Source organism: Hemicordylus capensis, chromosome 1, assembly GCF_027244095.1.
Source record: "Hemicordylus capensis ecotype Gifberg chromosome 1, rHemCap1.1.pri, whole genome shotgun sequence".
NCBI lineage: Eukaryota > Metazoa > Chordata > Lepidosauria > Squamata > Cordylidae > Hemicordylus > Hemicordylus capensis.
In genome coordinates this window covers 334,163,642-334,178,440 of record NC_069657.1, presented here as the reverse complement: position 1 = coordinate 334,178,440, position 14,799 = coordinate 334,163,642, and the positions used below count along the sequence as shown (strand labels likewise).

Sequence of the window (14,799 nt, the reverse complement as noted above, 5' to 3'; positions counted from 1 at the left end):
CCTATATAGATCAAACTGCACAACTCCCTCAGGAGTGGGGCTCAGCTATGGTGGTCCCAATCTATAAAAGAGGCAATAGGGAGGATCCCTTTAACTACAGGCCAATTAGCCTTGAGTATAATAGGTAAATTATACGCCAAACATCTGTGTGTAAAACTTTGCTCTTGGATGGAGCAGGAGCATATAATCCACAATGAGCAAGCAGGTTTTGGACCTAATAGATCGGTTATGGACCATTGCTTAATTCTACAACAGCTTGTGGACAAACAAGTTAGGGTCCATAAAAGACCCTTGTTTGCCGCTTTTGTGGACCTTAAAATGGCCTTTGACTCAATTTCAAGAAGTTTACTATGGACCAAATTGGCTAGTACATCTATAGATCAAAGGCTTCTGTTATTGCTCATTAAGCTCCATGAGAACTCCTCTTTAAGAGTACGTTTAGATACTGCCAGCAATTGCACCAATCCAATTCCAACTGAGAAAGGTGTGCGGCAAGGGTATGTGTTGGCCCCTTATTTATTTAATCTTTATATTAACAACCTGATTAAACGGCTGCAAAATGTTGATATCCATGCACCTAAATTAGCCAACAAAAAGATCCCGATCCTGATGTAAGCAGATGACGCGGTCATTTTATCTCAAACCAGGGTCGGGCTCAAAAGAGCTTTAGATGTTCTATCATCATATTGCCAAGAGGAACACTTGAAGATCAATCATAACAAATCTAAAATTATGTGCTTTAAAAATAATCCAAGGAAATATACATGGACCTTGGATGGACATAAATTAGAACAGGTCAATCAAATAAAATATCTTGGGGTGGTTTTTCAACAAAATGCTGGGAAAGCGGCACATATGAGAATGGTAGCTGACTCAGCAAAACGCAGTGTGGTGGCAATTAACAGATTTTTCAGAACGCAGGGAGCAGGTTTCATTCCTGCGGCTTTAAAACTGTATTCAGCAAAGGTTATCCCTCAGCTCTTATATGGGATCCAACTGGGACCTTATGTGAATTTTGACATGCTAGAAAGAATTCAATCAGGCTTTTTGAGAGCTATCTTTGGGACTACAAGTTGCACCTCAAATGTAACACTGCGCTTGGAGGCTGGTCTCATAAAGATCGAATCTCGTGCCTGGCTTTTAATCATTTATTTTTGGTTGAGAGTCCACCTATGTCCGGTGGGCCTAATTCCTCAGTTTTTATCGCTAATTCCACAACCGCAGTGGTGCACTGTAGTTAGTAAAAAGCTTGTTGCTCTAGGAATAGACCCTGAACAATTGTTGGAGTTAGACTTGGCAAATGCTAAAAGAATGGTAAAACAGCGTTTGACAGATATTGAATTGCAGAATAACCGGGCCTCTTTAACAGAATTCTATAAAGGAGTAAGAACAAGATGAGATCTTTCACCAGCAAACTATTTATCCCATATTACACTCAGCAAATTCCGGTGGGCATTTACAAGGGCAAGAACAAATTCTTTTCCCTCTGCATTATTAGCCGGGAGATACAATGGTGTTCCCCTGGAAGAACGCTATTGTAGATGTGGCAGCAGGGAAATAGAATCCATTGAGCATATTCTATTATCCTGTAAAATACATAGGCAATCGAGGGAGCACTTAATTTTACCTCTGGTGTGTAAACAGCCGGATCAATCTGCTGAACAACTTGTTAAATTTCTACTCTCTGATGAAGATGTTTTAAATTTTAACTCTGTAGCCAAATTTTGTTACATTGCTTTTAAGATGTATAATGAGAACCTATAGACCAGTTGCAGGGGAGTAATGGGAGGTGAGAGGGCACGCCCTCAACACCTGTCTGTGGCTTCCAGCGGCATCTGGTGGGCCACTGTGCAAAACAGGATGCTGGACTAGATGGGCCTTGGGCCTGATCCAGCAGGGCTGTTCTTATGTTCTTAAGGTTCCTCTTTGCCAAGTTAGCAGGGGTCCGAATGATTCAGACCCCAATCAATTTGGATTCAGCTTTGGAAAATTGGGGTACAAATTGAGTCTAGGGTGCAGATTTGGACCCAAAACAAATTGGGGGTGATTCAATTTGGGTACAAAGCGAATTTTTTAAAAAATTGATTTGTGCAGATCTCTAAAGCTTACATGGATAGTGCAGGGCACCGTTCTGGGAGAGCAGGAGCTGAATAGCAGTTTGCCCCACCAAGGCCAACAGAGGTGACCTTCTTGCCTTATCTCTTCCTCTGATGCAACCAGGTGGGATGGATCATATTGGTGTAGTATATGTATATATGCACATATCTGCAGGTCACAGATGACTTTCTACTCATGGAGGAAGCATTTGTAAGCCCAAAACTGGCCCTATTCTTCATTGCACACAGATGACATTGTAAGCCATTTGATCACTCTTGGGTTTTAGTGTTCATGTGGAATTACTGACTAGGTGAAACCTCTAATCTGATCAGGACAAGGAATTTGGAGCAAGGATGTGGCAGGCTCTGCTGCTGATCACAATAGTCAGTCATGGATTTCCTTTCATACAAATTGTTAAAAGTGTAAAAAAGTGAAGTGGTTAAATTTGCCCTTTTCAAAGTGATTCTATAGCCAGTGTACTTATACAGGGTAATACTGCATCTGTATTGGTTTCCTGCTTCAAAGGAATTTCTTAATTATGATTGTAATTTTAATCTGCTTTTAATTGGTTTTTGATTTGAATCATTATTATTATGATGTTGTTGTTGTTGTTGTTTTGTTTTTGTTTTTGTTTTAGTATAAACTGTCCTGAGCCACTTTAGGAAGGGTGGTGTATCAATCAATCAATCAATCAATCAATCATAAATACAGCACCCATTGACAGTTCAGCTTTATATTACATAGCTCAAACCTGGTACCTTCAACACCTCTCCCAGAAAGTTAGAGAAAAGTATTAGTCAGTGAGAAAAGTGAAAATTAGAATGTCTATGTGAACTTATGTGGTGATAATTTTGCAGTATTTTATTTCAGCAGTATATTTCAAGCACATTGGCAGCTAGAACAGCTAACACCAAAAATTAATTAAGTAAAGTGATTGTGTTACTATGTGTAGATCAGGCTTCCAATCTTCATCGCCATTCAAAGTTTCTCCCTTGTTTTTGTTAGCTTGCCCATGCAGAACGTCATTAGTCTAAAAGGTCAGAAAGATGTCATTAATCATTGCCGGGTTTGTGTTTCATTCCAGGTGTGCCCCCGGTTACTATGGAAACCCCTTGGTGATTGGCAGCTCCTGTAAAAAATGTGACTGCAGCGGCAATTCAGATCCTAACCTGATCTTTGAGGATTGTGATGAAGTGACAGGCCAGTGCCGCAATTGCTTGCGCAACACCACAGGCTTCAATTGTGAACTGTGTGCTCCTGGTTATTATGGGGATGCCAGAAGAGCTAAAGATTGCACAGGTGCTTAACTTGCTATGTTAACATTATAGGCTTATATTGTGGCTTTGTATCTGAGATCAGTGCACTGTTGCCAGTCTGCAGTCTGCTTTTTGTGGGTCTGCAGCAAGTGAGAGGGCTCGTCCTTTTCTGGAAGGGTGGGAAATACTATGTGCTTTGGATACAGTAGATAAGATTATGAATTAGGATATGAATATATAGTTATAGATATTCCTGTAACTGGGAAATCCCACCTAGGCAAAAGATGAATAAGTTACTTGGACAGAAACAACTTTATCCAATACAGACATTTCTTCAGTTAACTGTAGTACATGGGCATAACAGGGATCCTTATTCTGGGACCGGAACCCAATCCAAACACCAGCATAGCAATAATAGTCAAGTGGGCCACTGCACTAGTGACTGGACCATGGTGTTGAATAGATTTTATAAGCAGTTCAGCCATATTTGATCAACCAGGGAAGCAAAGCTTCAGCACAATCATGTACCTGCAATTTTGAAGGAGGTAACCTCTTATTTATTTGTTATTTCTCTGTGTAAACTGCCCTGAGCCATTTTTGGAAGGGCAGTATAGAAATCAAATAAATAAAATAAATAATAATAAATAACAATGAGGCTGCTTTTTTAAAAGCCCTCCTTTTACGATGTCCGGCGATGGTACTGCACAAGAAAGCAGTATTGGTGCTGATGACATGACATGTCACTTGCTGCTTACATTATTCCCACTGGAAGTAGTGTGTGGTGTGCAATAAGCAAGTCAGCAGTACCAATACGGTGCAGCACCTCTTGTGCAACACCATCACCAGGTTATTTAGAACCTCACAGCAGCCTTACACTGTGGAACATGTCAGCTATTGTCTAGATCCATTTCAATCTGGTTCAGGCCTGGATATAAAATTGAGACAGCATTGGTCATCCTGATGGATGACCCACCAAGGAGTGAGAATCTGTTGGTTCTGCTCAGCATCTTTTGATACTGTAAACCATGGTATCCTTCTGGACTACCTGATCAGGATGAGGCTGGAAGACATTGTTGCTCTGGTTTCAGTCCTTGCTCAGGGACAGTTCAAGAAGATGGAGGAGGACTTCTGTTTGACCCCTTGGTCATGGACATATGGGACCCCACAGGATTCTATTCTGTCCCCCATACTGTGTAATATCAACATGGAACTGCTGGAATAGGTGTCCAGGGATTTGGAATAAGTCTGACATACTATGCTTCTAGATTTGAGTTTTTATGTAGTTGTCATGATAGGCATCCTCCATAAGTTTATCTAATCTTTTTTAAAGATTTGGCTTAGTAGTATGGATAGCTGGAGGATTCAGCCCCTTCTTGCCACTTTTAGTTGTACTGGCACAAAGAATACTTGTGCCCTTTGAGCTGTATCAGATTGATATGCTCACATTGCTATTCCATAAAAGGCAGTTCTGTCTGCTTTTCAGTGTTGTATTAGCCATGCAGTGTATACACTACAAGTCTTTAAACAAACTACCCTTGGGAACTCAAGCTAATTTTAGAAGCCATAATGAGACAAAATAGCCAGAAGCTTCTAATGTACCCTGAAAATGTAAACTTTCAAAACACAGAGTGGTAAGTTATATTATGATACTGCAGACCAGCTATTAATCTCCAAGGTAATCAGTAACAACTAAACTATGCAACCAAAAAAACTTTAAAAGGCTTATTATTTTGGCTTATTGTTTATTATTTTGCATCATCTGTGGCAGCATTGACCAACCTGAGGTCAACTCCTATAATCCCTTACTATTGGCCATTGTGGTTGAGGATAAAGTTGTAGTCTAGCAACAGTTATGGGGCCTCAGGCTGGCATTCCTGACCTATACAGGGGCGAGGGAAGGGGGGGAAATCTATGTATAATCTTCCTCTACTTTCTCTGAAGTAGTTTAGTGCTTATGTAAAGTGTTTTTAATATTCAGAAGTGATATTCAGAAATGCCACTAGGCTGTTTAAAAGAACTAAGGTGAAGACTTCTTTCCTAGAACATACAGTAAATGGCCGTCAATAATATAGAATTCTCAACTTACTCACAGACAGATTCATGATTTGGGGGTCCTAGATTAAAATGGTTGGATGGGAAGACTATCAAAACTGAAGGCATGAAAATAGAGGGTAAAAACTATTCTATGGTCTATGTTAAAGGTAAAGTTGTGCCATCAAGTTGGTGTTGACTCCTGGCGACCACAGAACCATGTGGGCTTTTTTGGTAGAACACAGGAGGGGTTTACCATTGCTATCTCCCGTACAGTAGGAGATGATGCCTTTCAGCATCTTCCTATATCGCTGCTGCTCAATATAGGTGGGAAACATACCAGCAGGGAATTGAACCAGCAACCTCTTGCTCTCTAGGCAAGTTACTTCTCCACTGTGCCATTAGGTGGCTTATTAATAAAATGAGCAATTACTATACTATTATAGTATACTATGATATACTATTCCTCTCTTTGGGAGGGGTTTGTTCCATCAGCTCTTAAAAAGGCAGTGGTCTACCCTCTTCTGAGGAAGCCTTCTCTCAACCCTGATAATCTCCTCAAGAGGAGGAGAGCTGGTCTTGTGGTAGCAAGCATGACTTGTCCCTTAGCTAAGCAGGGTCTGCCCTGGTTGCATATGAAAGGGAGACTAGAAGTGTGAGCACTGCAAGATATTCCCTCAAGGGATGGAGCCGCTCTGGGAAGAGCAGAAGGTTTCAAGTTCCCTCTCTGGCTTCTCCAAGATACGGCTGAGAGAGACTCCTGCCAGCAACCTTGGAGAAGCCACTGCCAGTCTGTGCAGACAATACTGATCTAGATAGACCAATGGTCTGACTCAGTATATGGCAGCTCCCTATGTTCCTATGTTCCTAATCTGGGTAACTATTGTCCGACCTCCAATCTTCCTTTTGTTCATAAGATTCTGGAGAAGGTGGTTTGTGCTCAGTTGATGAGAGTCCTGGAGGAAACTGATTTCCTGGATCCTTGCCAGTCAGGTTTTAAGCTGCAGCACAGTACTGAAATGGCATTGGTTGCCCTGTTGGATGGCCTGTATCATAACCTTGATGTGGGAAGCGCACCTCTCTAGGTACTTTTTGATCTCTCAGTGGCCTTCAGTACCACCGAAGCACAATACCATGCTATCCTTCTGGAGCGCTTAAGTGCACTGGGCCTTGGGGCCACTGTTCTTCAGTGGTTCCGGTCCTATCTCACTGGGCGATTCCAGCCGGTGTTGATTGGGGGTGAGTGTTCTGCACCCTGGCCCCTGGGGGCTGTTCGCTGTTGATTTTTCTACTTTTGCTCTTATTGCATTTGTTCTTAGTGCCTGTTCTTGAGCAGCCAGTATTAAACTCTCTGTTTCTTTCTTCAAGTTGCCATTCTTAAGCCACTGCCAGGTCTTAATGATGTTTGAATTTCCAGTTATATCACGCAAATATTGACCATGCTGTGGCTTATTTTTCCATTTTTCTGCTCAGTTCTTTACTTGTTCTTTCTTGTAGGCCTGCTTTGTTTCATTGATGTTTAATAATTTCTCATTGTTAACCATTTTAAGTGCATCTTCTTCACTGTATGTATTCTTCAAGGCCTCTTTTCTCCTCCTCTACTGTTTGATGGACTTGCAGCATTCCTATTCCACCTGAGCTGCGAGGAAGGTATAACCTATCTATATCACTGCGGGGATGAATATGTTGTTGTTCACTGCCTAGAGTCTTTGGAGGAGGTAGTATATAAGAAAATTTAAATAAATAAATATACAACTGGATTGGTTGACTGTGGTAGTCATGTTTAATATTTCCTGATTGCCCAAATTATCCCAAAGCCAAATGCACAATTTCCCAAATGTCCATATTTATTAAACAAACAATTTTTTAAAGTTGCCATCAGATGACACAAATCAAATCAAAAGTCCTTGTGTGTTGACATAATTTGCGACTGATTTTGTAACATATTAATATGTTATATGTATGCCTCAGGAAAATCTCCAGATACACGATATTCTAAGGATTCACAGAAAGGGATTTACATGTATACTTTTTGACCTAGCTGTTTTTCTCTTTGATCAGATCAGTGAGGGCTGTTAATTGCAGTGATCTAGGTGGGTCGTAATACCATGAGTTGAGCTTTGGGGAATCAAAAAAGCATTGTAATCCATACTTAATTAGCTTCATAATTAAAAGCACTTATGCCAAGATCCAGTATCAAAAGTCATATATGGAAGCCTCTGAGCAATCAGCCTTTTATCTGACTTGAAATAAAAAATCAGAAACACCACTCGATCTCCTTATACTTAGCTAGTGGGCTAAGAAATACAAATTACTTTGTAGGTCAGTGTACTCACAGCAGGTGGTCAAGGACTTTCAATAATTCTGTTCCTTCTTTCTCCAGTTCTTTTACTGTGGCCATCCTACTACTTGACACCCCATGTTGAAGCCTTTCCTTTTATGGATAAGGTACTACAGGGTGACACAAATAAGATGGGCCCGGTTGTTACTAAACAAGACAGGCCTTTCAAACAAGATTTTAGCCCACCTCAGACATTATGAACGCCATGGCTGCTCATGTCAGTCAGTCTTTATTATGGTCTTTGATCAATATCAAAACATCTAAAACAAATATAAAATTTAAACATAGCCATATTGATAACATATCTGTACACTGGATCTAACCATTAGTGAGCAGAACGCATCGAACTTGTACTGCAGAACAGAATTTCGCAGCTGTGTGTGTGATAGTTGGATTTGCATCTGATAACAAATATTTGACATAGAATTTGTCCAATCGTCCTGGCAGGTTATGTAAAACAGGGTCAATTAATGTTCGCCTAAGACCTAAATAAAAGACACACCGCTGGAGCACATGTGCAAGTGACTCAGTCTTCTCAGAGTTTCAAGGGCAATATCTCAGCTCAATTGGAATTCTGCTATATCTGCCAGCCAGTAGTTCTGAGGGCAGGTGCTCATGCGTACAATGGGAAAAGTGGAAAGGAAGTCTCACCCTGCTGCTGTCACTCACCTCCTCCCGCCAGGTGCACATGCTTACAGTACCATATGTCTGAAGGGGGAGTCGCCATAAGCATATTCACTGGCAATTCCATGAACAGCAACCTGGATCAATCCAGGTTGCAGCTCACAGAATCACCGGTGAACATGCTTATGGTGACTCCCCCTTCAGACAAATGATGCCATAAGCATGTTGGTTGAGCAGGAAGGCATGAGTGACAGGAACTTTTCGCATTGTAAACTGAGCATCTAAAGAAGGCTATTGTTTATTGTTAATTTGTGTAATTGGCACAACAATTTATAAAAGATATTGGAACTGTTCTCTATTAGTTTATATGCATGATTCAACTCTTTTCACTAAGCTCCCCAAGATTTTTTCCAAAATTTGTCGAGTAATTTATAATGGAGATATTGTGGAATTCATTCACACGACACTCCAGTAATTATTGTTTGGGGAATTAACATAGCCTGAAACGGCCCTGAGCCTTTTTGGAAGGGCAGTATAAAAATTGAATGAATGAATGGGTGGATGGATGAATAAGTAGTTCCAAGTTCCATCAGTGAAGAATGTTAGGTCCCTCAGATTTTTATCCATCAGATTTTGCTGAAACTAGAAGCAAAATTCCATGCATTTTGCAAAGTCAAGCAGTCTTAATTAATGGACAATGCCTACCTGTATGCTTTAACTTGAATTGGTGAAATGTTTTCTACAAGACTCCCTATTTACACTCAACCGTTTTGCTGACTGTTGAGCAGATGTCTTTGGAATACACATGATATATTCACATCTTTCATGTAATTTCTCATCACTCACAGCTCTCTGAGAATAATTCTGTTTCAGTGGGATAACTTCCTGTGATGCTAAATTTTTATCAAAGCTAGGCCTATCTTATTGTGTCACCCTGGAGAAGTGCATTCACTTCCAGTAACAGGGTTCTTGACACAATGCGTACTTGTTGGAAATGTGATGACCTTCCTTCTGTAGTTGTGCCAAAAATGCCTCCTGCTCATCCCTGCCATACATGAAGACAGGACTGTGCCCAAGAATTCAAGGGTATCACTGATACGATATCCGAAGTGTATAGCTACTATAGCTGTGCTTTGGAGTGTCCAAAGTTGAACAATATGCACCACCAACTATGTGGAGGTGGCTACTTCCAGTATGACTGTCTCCACACATTGTTGCAGGCCAGGGGGGCTTCCTTTACAAGAAGCAGAGCCCTCTACTGCCCCAGTGATAAGACACTCAGATGTCATTGCACCATTGCTCAGAAAACATCGGATGATATTGTCCTTTCAAGGGCTCTCCCTATAGACCTCTATACAGAAAGGATTACACCTGCCAGCATTCACTGCCCACGCCTCCAGGCACTCCGAGCTGGCTCTTGGGACTGCTTCCAATAAAGGAGCCCCACTACACTGAAAACACACAGCTCAGCGTGGAGACAGCCACACTGGGAGTGGTCCTCCACACAGTTTCAAAGGGCTTGTGCATCTTATTAGGCTTTGGCTATAAGTAACAACACCTCTTTGTGTCCCTTTGTCCACTAAGCATTTCATCTAAAAAGAATTTGTGTGAAAGTATCAGAGTTATCATAAAACCAGGGGCAGTTCCCCCATGAGGCCAGGTGAGCTGGGATCCTCAGGTGGCAAGTCCACCATCCCAGATGTCACCCTACCTGCCTACTTCTGCGGCCCTGCTGCCATTGCCCATGTCTTGGCTTTTTTCACTGGCCCACCCCTCACTGGCCCTAGCCCCTCCTCCCTTGCTATCGCCATTCCCCACCTCACAGGCCCTGACACCTCCTCTCAGCAGCCTCAATTTCCTTCCTGGGCATGTTGCTTCCTGCAGCTCCCCATGAGGCCAGTTTAGGTGACAAGTTTGCTCACCAGTCTCTCCTCAGTAGTGTTGCTGGCCATCACCAGCAGCGTTCTCTCCCTATCTATCCCCCACTCAAGCAGTAAACTTGTCCAGTTCATCTGCTCCATTTCAGAAAGGTTTGTTGCTGGAGAGAAGGAAGATGGAGACAGAGAAAGAGTGCTGCTGGTGCTGGCACAGTAGCAGCAATGAAGGAGGCTGAAGGGCAAAGCTGTTGCATGCAAACCCCATCTATATTGCCTTGCTGGCCAAGCAGCAGCACACCCCAGGATGAAGGGAAAGAAGGGCAGTGAGGGAGGCATGTGAAACCTCTAAAACTGATTAATTGAGCTGCTATGATAGCATAAAATGTTCATGATGAATGTTCTAGGTGTTCAGGGTATAAAGCCTTCAGATTATTTACAGTTTAGTTTGTGTGACATAAGAACATGCATGCACAGACACCATGTGCATGCTGACACAACGCAGGCCTTCTAGAGATGTGTGCTGCCCCAGCAGGAAGCTGCATGGAGTGGCAGAGAGCAGGTAAGGGCCTGCTCTCCTTTTTCTTAAAGTTCCCAGTTCCCCTGTCCAAAAAGTGCTCAAACTACGATTCGAACCATGGTTCGTGCACATCCCTAGTTTGGCCAGACCCTAGTCCAGAGACATAATAGCTTTGTGGGGCAAGTTGAGAACTGGAAAGAGACCTCAGAAGTAGAAAAGATTAGTGACAGGGACTTCAGAATCAAGATGACCAAAAAAAAGGCATGCAGATTAGAAAATGGATTAGGAGGAAACAAATACAAGTGAAGCATTCTGCTACTTGTGAAAAGAGCAGAGGAAGCATGGAGTGACTAATAAGTGATGGGCTTATGTGATAAATGATAAGTTATGTCAATGGGTAGTTTTAGATGATTATTTACAACTGGTTTTTTATTGGTTATCGTCTGCAAGACTCTGTATCTCATCTTTCTGGAAATGTCCATATCCATTGACAGATTGGTATAAACGTATCTGAGACATTGCACTATTTAAAAAATTAACTTATTGTAGAAGATCAGAAATAAATGTAAAAACAGATAAATTTGTACAACTGTGGATTCTGTTTATTTTTTTTTTTGGAACTCAAAATTTAATGGTGATGTACTATTTGTTTGCTATTTGTTTTCATTTTCTTAATTGTATGATGTATTTTTTGTTATAGTTGTATTTTTGTATTAAGCTATTTTTTCATTTTTAAAACATGATGGGAAGGGGCTAATTGTCACATTCTGATTTGAAAACAATTCAGTTATTTTGTTGCAGGCTTTCAGTTACAAATCATTTTATTACATTTTTAATTAATATTTATTGTTGTAGTTCTTCTTGCTGTAGTATTGTTTTTCAACCAAATAAAAGTTCTTAAAGCACTTTACATAGAAAAAAAGGGAGTAAAATAATTCCTTCTCCCAAAAAGGCTATATTACACCCCCACCACCAGAAAAAAAACAAGTTACAAAACTTATTCTCTTCTCTCTCTCTTTTTCCCCTAGCATGCAATTGCAGAGGAGGACCTTGTGACAGACGAACAGGACAATGTCTAGCAGAACCTCCAATGCCTCCTCCAGGCACAGATTGTCCCGTTATCAGTAAGAATAGCAAGTATATATTTGTTCCAGTGCCTCCCACTATGAACATCTCTATCCTGTACAGAGGCGTATCTAGGGAAAATAGCGCCTAGGGCAAGCACTGAAATTGCGCCCCTGTCCAAACATCTGACACCCATCTTTCAGATAACTTTACCATAATATCAGCTGAAAAATACAAGTCAAGCTCATTAATCTTTTAATATTTCAAGAACTATTTATCAGTGGATGTAGCCAGACCAAAAAATGCTGGAAAACTACAAATTTCAGTATGCTGGGGCTCATGAAATACCCAAATACTATGTGGAGGTGTACTTGGAAAACTAAACAGAAGTGCCTGTCTAATTCTCTACTATGCACTGTAGCATCACTATTTCATAAGTTTTAAAAATAAATGGAGAATTTGACTTTTCCCATATACTCTGAAAATAATTAAAGGATATGCAGAGTAAACTGTGTCACTGCTTGGAATATATTCTAGTCTTTCAGAAAGACAGTTAAAATGAGAGAAAGAGAGCAAGAAACTCCCAGTGGGCCTTAATAATAAGGATTTCACACTTATTCAAAGACAAACTCACCATTAATAGCCATATTATTAAGACATCACATTTAAGTCAATTATCACAAGAAGCAAAGTAAGAGCAAATAAATATTTTTTTTAAAAGGCCGCTGAAAACAAAATGTCCACCGTGCATACTCAAATGGCCTCTATGAGGCCTGACATGGCCTAGGGCCTCACAGAGGCCATTTGAGCATGCGTGGTGGCCATTTTGTTTTCGGTGGCCATTTATTATTATTTTTTAATTTTTAAAAATGGCGCCCCCCTTCAAGTGGCACCCGGGGCATGTGCCCTGCCTGCCCCACCCTAGATACACCCTTGATCCTGTAGGTATGGGGCTTGATTTTGTGAGTGCTTTCTTCCAAACAAAACACACACACACACACACACACACACCAGACCAGTACTGAACAACATGAATTTTAAAAGGCATCAGTAAAAAGACTCCTGAAATAATGTTTGTCTGTGATATATTTATTATTTATTTTTATTACACTTACATATATGACATAGAGGCAGAGTAGCAAGTTGCTTAGGCTGGCTCCATGAAGACCTACCCCAGTCCATGAAGTTTAATGCTTTTAGTATGATAAAGATCTACTTCTGTTAACCTTGTGGATTATAACTGGTGGATTTGTTACTTGATTCCTTGTTTCTAAATGTAAAAAAAAAAACCCTCTTGAGTTTGATGTGAAACAATCTTGATACTTGGAATTGTGGATTAGGAGAGCTGGAAAACATCATGAATTTGCACTTCCTATTGCTTCCCTCTTTCTTATCCCTTTAGCGTTGTTTTGCTAACAATATCAACATTTTATTCACAGTTGGGAAAGCTAATAGAACCTTTCTTTAAGTGGTGCGGTGGAGACCAGGGGCGGGGGAACTTAGTTTTGCAAGATTCAACATGAGTGTGAGAACCATACAACTGTCCGCATTTTGTTTTATTACCAGGCTGTGACAAATGCATTTGGGATTTGATTGATGATATCAACTTGGCAGTTCAGTCCATTGATGAAAGCAAAGCAACGCTGCAGAGTATTTCCACTGGGGTTGCTGCTCACAAACACTTGAATGACCTAAATTCTACTTTTTTCCTCCTCAAGGTACCAGTTATTCCACTTGGATGTGTTACTGCTATCAGTTCTCAATGTTGCAAAAAAGGGGGGGGGCTTCCATTCCATGTGATTTGGAGAGTCATGCTCAAGATCTCCCATGGGTTTACTTTTATTTATTTATTTATTTATTTATTTTAAAAAGGAAAAATAATGCAGACATGAGGGGACATGAATCAGATAAAGGTTGTGGCACTGAAGCAACCCGCTTCCACTGGTTTCTCATTTTAAATTGTACTCCCCAGGAGCTATTTGTCCTATGATAGAGAGTAGAGATGTGCAAAGCATTTCAATGTCAGAACGTATCGACCCAAAACGGGCTATTTCAAGTGTTTCAAGCTTGAAACAAAGCACCCTTTGAATAAAGGACCTGCTTCAAGCTCAGAGCAAAACAACCACATTTCGAGTCAAAACATTTCAACATTGTTGACAACATGTCAACAAGAGACATTTTGGAGGCCTGTTTATCTCTTACTGATTGGTTTTCTTGCACTAGCTTCTGATTGGCTTGCATTCTCATTGCTTCTTGGTTGGCTTGTTAACATACAATTCAAGTGTTGTTATGGGCAACTGTGCCCCCATTGGTTGGTGGAAGGGTGTGGCAGGGTGAACCCAAAAGGAGGGAGGTTCAAAATGTATAGGGAGGCAGACAGAGCCCTTATACGGTGCCTTTCCTGAAGAGGATACATCAGGATGGAAGGAAGGGAGGTTTGATTTTGAGGTTTTCTCAGCACTAATATGTTGTGCTATTGCTGCTATAACTATTTAATTTTGCTGGATCTCAAATTGACAAAGGCAGAACTGGAGTGACTTCCTTCCTTGAATTGTGGTCTGTTTTGATTTTTGATATAGGGGTGTGGTGAGAAATGGACAGTGGTGTGTGTGTGAAAGTAATATTTCTTGGTGACTGCTGTGATGAGACCCATGTCTGGCCTTGAGACTGACTTGTGCTTCTTTCACTGATCTGGTCTGCTCTGCAATGTGCTTTGCAAGGTATACTCAGTCAAAATGTGGCTGAAGTTGCTCTAGTTGCGTGTATGGCTATGCTTGCTGCTAAGGATGCTGCTGTGGCAGCTGTTGTAATGCTAGGAAGTAAGAAGTCATAATTGTGCGTGAGTGAGCAACTTGTGCCAATGATATTACTGCAGCTCAGGAACTGTGGCTAGCAATGGATTCTGGTTCAATGATACTTTTATGGCCATTTTGGGGCTGTATTTGAAATGTGTGTTCTGTGTTGCAGGGCCGTATTAAGGACAACTGATGC

The 14,799-nt window shown here is 41.0% G+C and overlaps 1 protein-coding gene across 4 annotated transcripts in view; it reads left to right on the top strand.

Moving 5' to 3' along the window:
- The window catches only part of LAMA4 (laminin subunit alpha 4), a 154,124-nt gene that overhangs the window by 53,235 nt on the left and 86,090 nt on the right, over positions 1 to 14,799 (top strand). For all 4 annotated transcript variants that reach the window (XM_053307564.1, XM_053307744.1, XM_053307482.1 and 1 more), the window contains 3 exons: positions 3,182 to 3,396; positions 11,772 to 11,867; positions 13,375 to 13,526. In XM_053307564.1, coding sequence (XP_053163539.1) covers positions 3,182 to 3,396; positions 11,772 to 11,867; positions 13,375 to 13,526 — 463 coding nt within the window. The remainder of the gene's footprint in view (positions 1 to 3,181; positions 3,397 to 11,771; positions 11,868 to 13,374; positions 13,527 to 14,799) is intronic.